The 13,402-nt window shown below is 39.0% G+C and overlaps 1 protein-coding gene across 1 annotated transcript in view; it reads left to right on the top strand.

Annotated features, from left to right (window-relative positions):
- The window catches only part of Dtnb (dystrobrevin beta), a 227,110-nt gene that overhangs the window by 174,659 nt on the left and 39,049 nt on the right, over nt 1-13,402 (top strand). Inside the window, exons 11-12 of the mRNA XM_076833871.2 lie at nt 1,802-1,891; nt 6,000-6,087. Coding sequence (XP_076689986.2) covers nt 1,802-1,891; nt 6,000-6,087 — 178 coding nt within the window. The remainder of the gene's footprint in view (nt 1-1,801; nt 1,892-5,999; nt 6,088-13,402) is intronic.

Raw genomic sequence — 13,402 nt, 5'->3', positions numbered from 1 at the left:
CTGAGTACACTCATCAGTGTCTGTATTCCATTCCATTATGTGCCTTCTTTTTGGTTTATGAGTACAACATACAAAGACTCAAGCCACTTCTCATGAACAAAACAAACTAAAAAATGTAATGAAGTATCTAGATCTAAACACGGGATAGAGAAATAAGTTATAATGTCTTATAACTTGCACAGGAAACAGTCAAATCCAGAATGTAGTGTAATCTACGAGGTATTCTGGTTTCTTCACAACAGATGTCATAAAATAAACAAGGAAAAGATGGAATCATTATGGACTAAAGACAGAAATATATCCATCAAATATAAGCTTATCAACCAAATGCAAAGTGGGAACCTTGTTTGAATCTTGATTTTAACAGGAAAGGGACATTTTTAGGGTTTGAAGAGATTTTTCAAAATAGCTGATATATTAAAACACTTTTGCCAAATTTCATAAGTGTGATGATAATGTTGGTCGTGTAAAATGTTTTCACTGATAGATATATAAGCTCAAGGATTCCCAAGTGAAATAATTGCCTTGGATTTGCTGTAGCCACCTTTCCTTCACCAAAGTTAAAAGAAGAAAGAATAGATTACACAAGATTGATGAAATGTTGATATTTGTTCATGTTTGTTGATGGGTACCTGAGAGGCAGTCATTAGATTATTATATTTTATGCAAATTTTAGCATTTCTATAATAAATTTTTTTAAAAACATGCCATATAGCAGCACAATTCACAATAGCTAAATTGTGGAACCAACCTATGTGTTCTTCAGTAGACAAATGGATAAAAAAAAAAATGTGGTAAAAATACATAATGGAATATTACTCAGCATTAAACGATAATATGGCATTTGCAGGTAAATGGATGGAGCTGGAGAATATAATGCTAAATGAAGTTAGCCAATTCCAAAAAACAAATGCCGAGTTTTTCTCTGATATAAGGAGGCTGATTTATAGTGGGGTTGGGAGGGGGAGCGTGGGAGGAATAGACTAACTCTAGTTAGGGAAAAGGGGTTGGAGGGGAAGGGAAGAGGCATGGAGTCAGAAATGATGGTGGAATGAGATGGACTTCATTATCCAAAGTACATATATGAAGTCACAAATGATATGAATATACTTTGTATACAACTAGAGATATGAAAAATGGCCTCGATATGTGTAATATGAATTGTAACGCATTCTGCTGTCATATATAACAAATTAGAATAAAGATTTTTTTAAAAAGAGCATGCGCTTAAGAACCTTTCACATATCTCTAAGAGAGAGCCTCACAGAGATGTCTTATAATTAGATACAATTCCAGTGAGTTTGGGTCAAGTACAAGTTTTATGGGAGAAAATAACTGATGCTAAAGGAGGTATTCTGACAAATAATATTTAGATAGCAGTGTACATTAACATTGAAAATTCTTAAGGGTAGACAAAAGCTATCAAAGCAAAACGTTCAGAAATCACTTAGTAATACGAAATAGATTCATTCTGCTCAAGTTCTGCCAGAGGGCCTCCCTAAAACATACACCCATTGCCAAGCCCAGAACCTTGACAGAACTGAGAGCACAGTCCTCCTCTTCAAGGACTATGTTGTCAGTTGGCCAACATAATCTCCTAAAAGGTTGCTTGTGTTAAAGGACTGGGATGGAGTCCAGATCGCCTAATACCTTATCCCATTATGCATTGTGGTTTTTTATTATTTGATTTTCCTTATCATGATTTATTTTTCCTATTTTTAAGTTTGCTCATTTTAATCCATGTTCATTTTTCCTTCTGTGTTTGTGTCACACTTGCTGTCCTTGCCTGCATCGTTCCCAGGTTTCTGTATAGCCAGGATATGCCCAGCTCGCTGACCGATGAGCATGCGCTGATAGCCTCCTATGTGGCCCGTCTGCAGCACTGTGCACGGTTAGTGGTAGAGCAGCAGCACCAGGCGGGTGGCCAGGGCTGATTGGAGGGAGTGTGAGCTGGGTTACCTGGGGTTGCCAGCCGGAAAAGCTCTGCACGTGGGGTGCTCTTGGAAACTTGCCAGCTATGGTTGGCAGAGTTAAAACAATTGCTGAAGCATTGGCTTCCACGAGAGAAGGAGCCTTGCCAAGCCCAGCATTTGCCTAAACGTGGAGTTATAAAGTCTCCCCAGAAGTAGGGTTTAACCCCTTCAGATTGCACTTGAAGAGTGCATAAAACCTCCTAGAGACCTACAGTTCCAGGTATCGTTCACAGAAGTATTTCATGCATTCTCTCCTTCTAAATAAGGAAATCTTCCTGTTGATACTCGAAGGTGAAGGCCAATCAATCTCACTTTGTCTAATATGGATGCTTTGTTACCATCACCCTATTTCATCTTTAGCATGTTGGCATAAATCTGTCATTCTTGATTCTTTAAACCACTGGTTTTCAACAGTGGTATTGGATCATTGTCACCTAAGAGGCTTCTTAAGAACTCTATGTATACCTCCTCATATTATAATAGTTACATGTACTATAATCCTCCATGCCCCTTACCCTAAAAACTACTGTGGCAAAACAAATAAATAAATAAAAGCTACTATTTTAAAATTTATATATGACAGTGGAATGCATTACAATTCTTATTATACATATAGACCACCATTTTTCATATCTCTGGTTGTATACAAAGTATACTCACACCAATTCATGTCTTCATACATGTAGTTTGGATAATAATGATCATCACATTCCGCCATCATTTCTAACCCCATGTCCCCTCCCCCCTTGTCCTTCAACCCCTCTTCCCTATCTAGAGTTCTGATTTACTGTTAATATGGGAATATGACTGATCCCTCAGTGGGTTGAGATGGAAAAATATTAGGTAACCACTAACTATGGCAAAGTTAATCCCTTAAAAAAAAAAAAAAAAAGTTAATACCAAACAAAGCACTTTTCATTCAGGTAGAACCACAGCCTCCTGTCTACTCCATGCCTACATCATTCCCCAAGGATGATGACAGGTGAAATTTAAATAACCTAAAGCTACCCCTTCCCTCTACATAGCAGCAAAGAGGAGTAAGATGCCAAAGAACTTGTAAAGCCTTGCTTTGAGAAGCCTATTGTAAGAGAAAATCATAATATATAAACTATACATATAACAGGTAGAACATTAAATTTGATCCAAGTTTTCCCCAAAGCATGCATGACTCCTTGGGAAGGTCCTTTGACCTCACTCATCATCCCCCATTCTAACAGGAATAAATTAGTAGTCAGTGGGGGAAACGTACACTTGAAAAGGACTGTTTTTACTATGGTATGCCACACTATTTCCCATGATTTTTTTTTTTTTTTTTTTTGTATGACTAAGAAGCATTGTGATTTGGGGGCATTTTCCTCTCTCAAAAGCCATAGAAGATCTAGGATCCTCTGGAGTCCCAGGTGGGTCCAAAGGGGCTTATTCTGTGGAAGGGAAAGCAAGGCTGATAATTGCACGTTGAATCACAGAGAACATCATCTTGTCCAACACCTGATTTCTGTGCACTCATTCCAGCCTCTTGGATTCTAGAAATTGAGTTGTTTTACCCCAGGTAGGAAAAATTACTTTTTATCAGTAAGGGCAGTTGTCCGGGATGCTTAAAGATGCCACAGTAAAATAGCAACAGGATGTTGGCAGAGACTGCTGTCTGATATTTCAGCCCACAGGGGTTTGTGCTAGGTTTTGCCAAGGTGTTCAAGTCCCATGGCTTAGGTTCTAGACTCCCTGAGCAAAAATTGGTGGCCTGTGGTCCTGGGAGAACATGATGAGTAGTGAATGCTGCGTCTCTTCTTGATTTATAGTCTGAGGAACTGAGCCTCATAGTTCATTGAAGAAGTCAGGCATTTCCTGGCTAATCCTGAAAATGTAAGTCAAACAGAAGAGTAAGGAACCTTTGTAATTACCATCAAATAATTTTCATTGACCTTAAAACTTCTCATTAGCGAGTGGTACATACCTGTAATCCCAGCAACATGGGAGGCTAAGACAGGAGGATCATAAGTTCAAGGCCAGTCTCAGCAAATTAGCAAGGCCCTCAGTAACTTAGTGAGATGCTATCTCAAAATAAAAAATAAAAAGATAAAGATAAAGCTCAGCTGGGGATAAAGACAGACTTTAAAAAGGGGGTTGGGGACCACCTCTCGGTTCAATTCCCAGTAACAACAACACTAAAATATTCTCATTAACACACAGTTCTAGTTTCTGTCTAGAAAACGGCCAATTAAAGCAGTCTTATCATCCATGCTTATGTGTAAATGGCACGTAAGATTAACCTTCCTACAGAGATGGAATGTGATAGAGGAAAAGGAGCTTCTGTGCCAGAGAGCCTTGCCCTATTACAGAGGTCCCACTCTTAGGCTGCCATTCCCTCTGTAATGTCACTTCACTTGTTTTGTTAATCATTCATTTTTGTTTTTTAATTAAAAGATACAGTTTTTGCTGGGCATGGTTATGTAAACCCATAATCCCAGCCACTCAGGAGGCTGAGGCTATAGGATCCCAAGTTCAAGGCCAGCCTTGGCAACTTAGTAAGACCCTTTTTCAAAATAAACTATTTTTTGAAAAAGTGAGGGCTGGGGATGTAGCTCAGTGGGAGAGCAGTGCTGAGTTCATTCCACAATACTGCAATAAATCAATAAGTAAAACACAGCTCTCTTGTTTCTGACAAAACACCTTTAAGGCACAGATATGGTAGTTCAATTCAGACTATGGGGTCTTGACCCTGAAATATTACAGCCAACCGAGTAACATGACCATTCACACACCTAAAACTTTATAAAGCATTGATAGGGGTTATAGCCAGAAGACTTAAAGCATGTTTAAAAAAAAAAAAAAAATCTATCCTAGAGGAAAGACTAAATTAAGGTTAAATTGGCCACAGAAATAGAAACATAGGAAGTTGTTTGTTTTTTTTTTTTTAAATAGAAAAAAATGCAGTTGCTTCTATGCAAGAAAAAGTCAGAACTCCCTTTATTGATGTAACCTGGACCTTCCCAGCATCCCCACAGTCATTGTAACAAGGTTGGGGGAGTGTTGAACTCATATCTTTAAATTCTTAAATATTACTTGTCATGCCGCCAAATTCTGATCAAGAGGTTTGGAAACTTCATGAAACTAGGGCCAAAGTAGAGACAAGCCACAGCAACCTTCACTGGTCAGTCATCATTGTCACTTTTGTCCTAAAGCTTCTTCCAGTCTCAAAGATAATTATGTGGATACAGTTCCTGTTTGTTTATTTATTTTTTATTTGGAGATGGGGTTTTGTTAAATTGCCGAGGCTGGCCTTGTACTTGCGATCCTCCTGCCTCAACCTCCCGAGTTGCTGGGATTACAGGTGTGTACCACCATGCCTGACATAGTCCCTGTTAATCTAGGACTGGGCTGGTTTGAGTAAACAACAGCTTACTAAAATAAAAAAGTTAACCATTTACATAGGACTAACCTACTCAAAAACCCTTCTTTCATTTAGTTGCCTAAACTAAGGGCTAAAGTTGTAGAATAAGGATAGTAAAATAAGAGAGAGGTATTAAAAGGGAATGTTGAATACCATGGATTCTTCTCCGGCTTTACAGTAGTTTGGTTGGCTCCAGCCAGGGTTCCCCACTTTTCCTCAGCCAAGTCAAGTATACTTTTTCTCAGTTCTTTCTTTTTTCATGATATTCTAGTTTTCTCTTGGTCTTTTTGAATTCAAGATCTAGGTCTAAAAAGTCATGAATTTTTCCCAACATTTGGTTAGAAATCCCTAACTCAGAACTTGTGAGTACCCTGTCTTAGTCCTTCATTCAAAAAGAAGTGTCCCTTTGATGGTGCGGGAGAGTGCGGTATATGCTGGGGAAGAGTGACACCTGCAGCTTCACATCTCTGAGTCCCCTTTTGTCTCAGGAGACCATTATTGTCTGCGATCCAGGCCTGCATTTCTTTTGTTATTATTCTGAATTATCAGCTTTTCTCCTGTGTCTTCTTTTTAAGGATGGAACAACAGTTGGGGGTGCTTAATAGACACCTGTTGAATTTTTATCTCCTTTGCAGTGTCCTGGAAAGTCCTAGCCGGCTAGATGAGGAGCACCGACTCATAGCCCGCTATGCTGCCCGACTGGCTGCAGAAGCAGGAAACACGGTGAGTAATTTCTACCACCCAGCAGTGTGGTAGAAATTAGTATTGATTAATGTACACATTGTGTAGGGGAATGTAAACGTGAAACAAGAGAGAAATTACCCCAGGGACAGAAGCAGGGAGGATGTTTGGGGGGAGATTGAAGAAACCTATAATGTCATCTACAGTGTTCTCTTTCTTTAAAAAAAAAGGAACCACGAAGAGAAAATCAAAGTTGAGTTTTTTAAAAAGATCAATAAAATCAATAAACTCAACAATACTGATTAAGCAAAAACACAAATGACCAGTCTCAGGGATGAAAGAGGGATTATCACTACAGATCTTACACTAAAACAATGATAAAGAAAATTATGAACAACTTTTGCCAATAAAATTGACAACTTATATGAAATAGACAAACTTCTTATAAGACAAACAAAACCAAATAGCGCTATGTCTGTTAAAGAAATTGAATTTATTTATTTATTTTAGAGATTTTTTTTTTTTTTTTAGAGAGAGAATTTTTTTTTTATTTTAATATTTATTTTTTAGTTTTCGTCGGACACAACGTCTTTGTTTGTATGTGGTGCTGGCCGCATGCATGCCAGGCGAGCACGCTACTGCTTGAGCCACATCCCCAGCCCAAGAAATTGAATTTATAATTAACTTTCCACCAAGAAAATCCCCAGCCCTGATGGCTTAACTGTGCACTGCTATCATGCTAAAAGAAGAAATAAGATTAGCTTAGTGCATCCTCTATCTGAAGGCAGGAAGGAAGACTTTCCAGGTCATTCTGTCAGGCCACTGATACCAAAACAATGTAAGGCCATTACAAGAAAAGAAAACTGCTGACTAAATTCTCTCATAAACACAGTGCAAAAAATCATTAACAAAATATTAGCAAATTGAATCCAGCAAGATGTATAAAGGATAATACTCCATGATCAAGTGAGATTCATCCTAGGAATGCAAATTTATATTGAGCCTGGCCCACTGAAGCATCCTTTCCTTGGAGAAGGAATGGTATAAAAGATAGCTTTATGCCAGCACAGAGATGAGAAAATCTCTAAATTTCCTCCTGCAAAGTCTTGGCAATTAGTTTTTCTATAGAAATAATAAAACAATTTCTTTATAAAGGAAAAGAAGACTTATTTTTTTGTTTGTTTGTTTTGGTACTGAGGATTGAACCCAGGGGCACCTAACCACTGAGCCATATCCCCAGCCCTTTTTTATTTTTTATTTTGAGACAGAGTCTTACTGAGTTGCTTAGGGCTTCACTAAGTTCCTGAGGCTGGCCTCAAACTTGCAATTCTCCTGCCTTAGCCTCCCAAGATGCTGGATTATAGGCCTGCACCACCACAACTGGCCCAAAACCCTTATTCTCAAATAAAATATCTGATTACATCCAGTGCTGCAAGATGTTTGTGATAAAACTTTTACGAATTTTCTCCACGAATAAAAGACAATTGAATATCTTGAACATACTGAAAGAAACAAGCTTAGCTGTCAACGTGAGAAATAGATGCTTTCTGACAAGGACTAGAAAGGTCACCGTAACATGCTAAAAGAATAGTACAAATAGTTAACACTTATTGAATATTTATTATGTGCCAGTCATTATTCTCAGTGTTTTGCATATGTCTTAAGCTAATTTATTATTCAGAATAATCTTGTGAGGAAACTAAGCCTGAGAGAGATAAAGAAACTATCCATGTTGCATAGTTTTAAATGGTAATCCAGGAGGAAGGGAATTAAACTTAGAAGCAAAGAAGGAGATGATAGGAGGGATGATCTGAAACCCAAACCACAGACTTTCTAAGTGTTAACCAGGTGAAGGGGATGGAATATGGCCCAGGGGAGTGTTTAAACGAATGTAAGTCCTGAAGTTTGAGGCTGCAGGACCAGAGTGCAGGAACAGCACTGGAATGAAGCCAGGCAGGACATGCAGGACAGCTCACCCAGGAGCAGGTCATACAAACACAGTCTGTCAGGTATAGCAAGGCGTGCCACTTTATGCTTTCATAGGAAAAGAGAGTTGCAAAAGCTGCAGATGGAAATTCTTGATTTGTTTCTCCCCAAGGAAGTAATTTCAAAATTTCCTCTTCCAAAGATTTCCAAATCCTCTTCTCAAGAAGCTAGAAACAGGTTGCATGTCTAACTCTTAACATGAAAGGTTAGTGAAACAGAACTAAATAGAAAAAAGTCTGGGGAAAAAGAAAAGTACAGTGAGGTAAGTTAAACCTTACTTACACCTGTCTTCAATCATTCCCAACCGCTAGTTTAGAAATTAAAAATATATAGATAAATTTGTTGAGATGGGCTGCACCAATTGAATTTTAATAATTTAGTATATGTAATGCCGTTAAATAGCCTTGTTGACCTCACATAGTGCTTTTAAAGTGTTGTAAATAAAAACTGCAAAGCCATTTGACCCCGAGATCCCTGTACTCCTTAACTTTGAACCAAGATAAGGCTGTTTACACCTGGTAGTTCCTGATACCAGTTCTCTAATTCTTGTGAAATGGTTGTTAGGATGGGGAGGGTGAGTACTGCCTCTGGTGCCTTTTGCCCTGTGTTTGTTTTGCCATGTGCAGTGATCTCACAAGTATTGGGCCTCTCAGGAAGGATTCCTCCTGACTGGATTTCTGTTAAACAGAAGACTCCTAATCCTCTAATCTTAACAACTATACAAGTGCTTTGCATAAAGTGGGTGTACTGCTCAAAAGAATTTATTTATAGCCTGCCAGATAAGCTTTGTATTGATTTTTTTTCAAAGACCTTCTTCTACAAAGAGAGCCAGTTAGATCATTTGAGCAGCCAGCAAAGCACCCTGTAGAGTGCCTCCCTATCAGCCCAGGGACTTCTCCCCAAACTCCCAACACGCCCACTCAGGCTGACCCTTGAAGAAAGACATTTTAGGCTGCTTAGATGAACCAGGAGAACTCATTTTTCTTTTTTCTCAAGTACTAAATTCCTTTTTAACTAAGTTGGGAAACAAAACAAAAAACTGTAATGTGGCGACTGGGGTTACAGCTTAGCAGAAGAGCACTTGCCTCACACATGTGAGGCACTGGGTTCAATCCCCATCACCACATAAAAATAAATAAAATAAAGATATTGTGTCCATCTTTAAACAAAACTGTAATGTTCAATAAATCATAGTAATAACAGCAGATTCTCCAAGTTTCATCACAAAGGTCACCAGAGTTAGATTTATATCATATATTTTGTTTACCTTGGGGCTGGGGATATAGCTCAGTTGGTAGAGTGCTTGCCTTGCATGCTTAAGGCCCTGAGTTCAATCCCCAGCACCACTGGATTACAACCCCCTTTTTGGAAAGTGTTAATTAAAAATCACTGTGGGAAATTTAGGAGGAAATTGACAGGAAGGATAAACCATCACCCATTGTCATACTCCCTCACATTTAAAACTTTTATTTATTCTTCATTCATTCATTCATTTATTTATTTTTGGTACCAAAGATTGAACTCAGGGGCACTTTACCACTGAGCTACATCCCCAGCCCATTTTATTTCATTTATTTATTATTTTGTGGTGCTGGGGATTAAACAGAGGCCCTTGTGCATGCAAGGCAGGGACTCTACCAACTGAACTATATCCCCAGCCCTATTTTTTTATTTTTTATGTTTTTTAATTTTTTGATACAGGTTCTTGCTAAATTGCTTAGAGCCTTGCTAAATGTTGAGACTGGCCTGGAGCTTGTGATCCTCCTGCTTTAGCCTCCCAATCTACTGGGATTACAGGCATGCACTACCACACCCTGCTCATTTAAAACATCTGTGCTAGGCTTTTCCGGGTATCCCAGCCTTCATAGCCCCACTATCTGAGCTGCTTTAGGCACATACCATCTTGGGAACATCCTCATGGCTTCTTAGAATTAGATATTAACAGTATCCATGCAGTGTTTTGCACACATTTTAAAAATAGGCATTGTCAACCCTGGCTACATATTACATTTGTATATGAAACATTTAATAAATATAGAGATCCTTGGCTTTGCGTCACACTTACTGAATGAGAACCTCTAGGATTAGGGCTCATCGATCTTTATTGAAAAGAAGGAAGAAGAGTCAAGTTCCAGTCTTCTGATTAACAGTTAGCTGTAACCACTGTCTTAAACAACATTATTGGGTTTTTGAGAGCTATTAATAATCCGCAGCCCTTCAGTTAGTCTCTGTGAGTTTGGATGGTGGGCAGACTGCCGTGCAGTGTAAAGACAATCTAAGAGGTTTCTTTAGGACTCATCCTACCAGTTTCATAAAGATGAGAGCCTTTGACTCTTTTAGGAGTCTGCAGAAATGCACACCACTGGATTACAACTTGCCAGATCACCAGGTTACAGGGGCTCTACCACAAGGACCATACCTAGTCCTAGTCACCTCCCAAAGGTCCCATGAACAGTTTCCACCCCTTCAGCACCTCAGTGTGGGGATGAAATTTCAACTTAGGAAGCGTGGGGATGTTCACACCATGGCAGCCTGGCTTGTTTACATTTTCACTGATTAAAATAAGCCCTTGTTAGATCCTGAAAATGGGGATTGGTGCACCCAGCTGTAGGAGCCCAGCCCTACACCTTGTTTCTTCATATTTTTTAGTAGTAGTGCTTTCTGGAGGCAAAGAATGTACCTAGTTAGCAATCTCTATAGATAATGACCTGATTCCCACGCTAACCCTCCATTGTGGAAGACGCCTCAGCTTCACTGTCGGACACTCAGAACTGGAAGGATTCTTTAGTCATTTGTTGTTGTCTTCATAAGAAGCAAATTCCTTTAGCGCTTACTTCCTCAACTATATGTACCCTGTAACTCTTGTTTTCAGAAATTATAACAAGAAAGAAAGAAAGGGAAGGAAGAGAAGGGAGGGAGGGAGGGAAGGAAGGAAGGAAAGAAGGAAATTGCAATCCTATTATTTATTTCTAGATTCAGTCTCAAAACAAGGCATTTTTCTGAGGGTCAGCTTGGGCTGTCACAAGATTGATTACAATATGGAAAATTTACTCAGCTGGCTGCTGGTCCATGTTTCTTTGAAAGAAGAAGGATCATCTTTTAAAAAAGAAAATTCTTTTGTAATTTGGTCAAAATTCTCCCACCCATATTTGCTCTGCTGTTTTGGTGTGTTTTTAGAAAACACAGTATGAAAAGAGTTTAAATCCTTTAACTCTAGGTAGGAACAAGGTAACAAGGTTTCTGCTGCTGTAGGCCATGTTTCAGGCAGAGCCAAGAGTGTGAGTGAGGCCTGGCCACCACAGGGCTCTCAGTGAGGGCATCTGCTCAGTAAAAGGGAAACCTCACGTCCTTGTCCCTTTTCCCCTTTCTTGATAATTGGCTACTGTATTCTCCAAGACCGTAACAAGGGTCAGAAACATCAGTCGATATGCAAATTAAACCCACATGAGTTCTCCAAAGCAGATACACAGATGGCTAATAAGCACACAAAAAATGTATGCTCAGGCTATAGTCATTAAGGAAATGCAGAGCGACTCCATAGACCTACTCCACACCCACAGGGTGACTAGTCAAAACTGTAGACAGTAACCCCCTGTTGGCAAGGATTTTGAAAAAATGTCATACACTGCTGGTGAGAATAAACAGTGTGGCCAGTTTGGAAAATAGTTTGGCAGTTTCCCAAAAGGCAATTACCATATGACCAGCAATTCCACTCCTCTATATTACTCAAGAGAAAGAAAACTTAATTTGTACACAGATATTCATAGCAGCATTGTTCAAAACAGCCAAAAAGAGGAAACAACTCAAAAGTTCATTAGCTGTTGAATAGATAAAACATCTATATTTTACTTATATTATTCAGCCATGGAAAGTAATGAGCCACTGGGAATGTGGCTCAGTGGTAGCACTTGCCTAGATGTGTGTGGCACTGGGTTCTATCCCTAGCACCACATAAAAACAAATAAATAAAGGTATTGTGTCCATCTTCAACTAAAAAAAATATTTAAAAAAAAAAGAAGAAAAGGAATGAAGTACTGATACATGGTAGAACATGGATGAAAACTTGAAAATTTTTGTTAAATAAAAGAAGCCAGATATATACGAAATAATTAGAATAAGTAAATCCAAAGAGACAGAAAGCAGAATGGTGTCTGTTGGGAACGGGAGGAATAGGGAATGGCTACTAATGAGCACAGAGTTTCTTTTGGGGACTTAGGTTTGTGAAACGATTTTACACAAGTCATAAATTCACTAAAAACTGCTGCATTGTACACTTTAAAAGAGTAGATTTTGTAGAATGTAAATTGTATCTCAGTTTAAAAAAAAAAAAAAAACAACTCACAATTGGGAATGTCACATCCACTAGAATGATTAAAAGCAAAAGGACAATACCAAGTGTTGGTACAGGTGAGAGAAATTGGAACCCCCAATCATTATCATTGGGACTGTATCATAATGCATCCACTTTGGAAAACAGTTGACAGTTCTCAAATATTTTTAAGTATACCATTACCATATAACTCGGTGGGGCCGGTGATAGAGCTCAGTTGGTAGAGTGCTTGCCTTGCATGCACAAGGCCCTAGGTTCAATCCCCAGCACCACAAAAAAAAAAAAAAAAAAAAAAAAGTGAGAGACCTCAGCAATTCATAGCAATGCATTTATTCAAGAGAAATGGAAACACATTGATATAGAGTTGTAAGTGAAAGCTCATACAGCTTCCTTTGTAATAGCCAAAGCTGGAAACAGTGGAATACTACTCAGGAACAAAAAGAATAAAAAAGAAGGGACTACTGGTTCATGAAGCAATACAGATGAACTTCAAAAACCCCATGTTAGCTAGACACAGTGGCACATGCTTGTGATCCCAACAACTTGGGAGGCTGAGGCAGGAGGATCCCAACTTCAAGACCAGTCTCAGCAACTTGTCTGAAAACAAAAATAAAAAGGGCTGAGGAGGTGGCTCAGTGGTAAAGCAACCCTGGGTTCAAACCCTGCCCACCACCCTCCTCCACCAAATAAAAAAGGAAAGAAACAAACATGTTATTGGTTAAAGAAGGATGGCTGGCGCTGCCAGTGGGGAAACATCCAGTTCCTCTAGAGCACCCCAGCTATAGGCTACTTTTGCTAAAATATGGTATCTCTTAGATAGGAAAATGCAGCCCCCTGGTAAACGTGCTGCTACAATAAAACTTACAGGATGGGGCTGGTGATATAGCTCAGTTGACAGAGTGCTTTCCTTTCATGCACAAATCCCTGGGTTCAATCCCTAGCATCCCCCACCCCCCAAAAAAAAGTGGGTAGAAAACTTCAAGGATTACATAAATCTATGTACCAGTAACTGATGCTCACATGTACGAGTTTTTCCAAGGT

This window comes from Callospermophilus lateralis, chromosome 14, assembly GCF_048772815.1.
Source record: "Callospermophilus lateralis isolate mCalLat2 chromosome 14, mCalLat2.hap1, whole genome shotgun sequence".
Taxonomy (NCBI): Eukaryota; Metazoa; Chordata; class Mammalia; order Rodentia; family Sciuridae; genus Callospermophilus; species Callospermophilus lateralis.
Note: the sequence above shows the minus strand (reverse complement) of the source record. Positions and strands in the feature narration are given on the sequence as shown.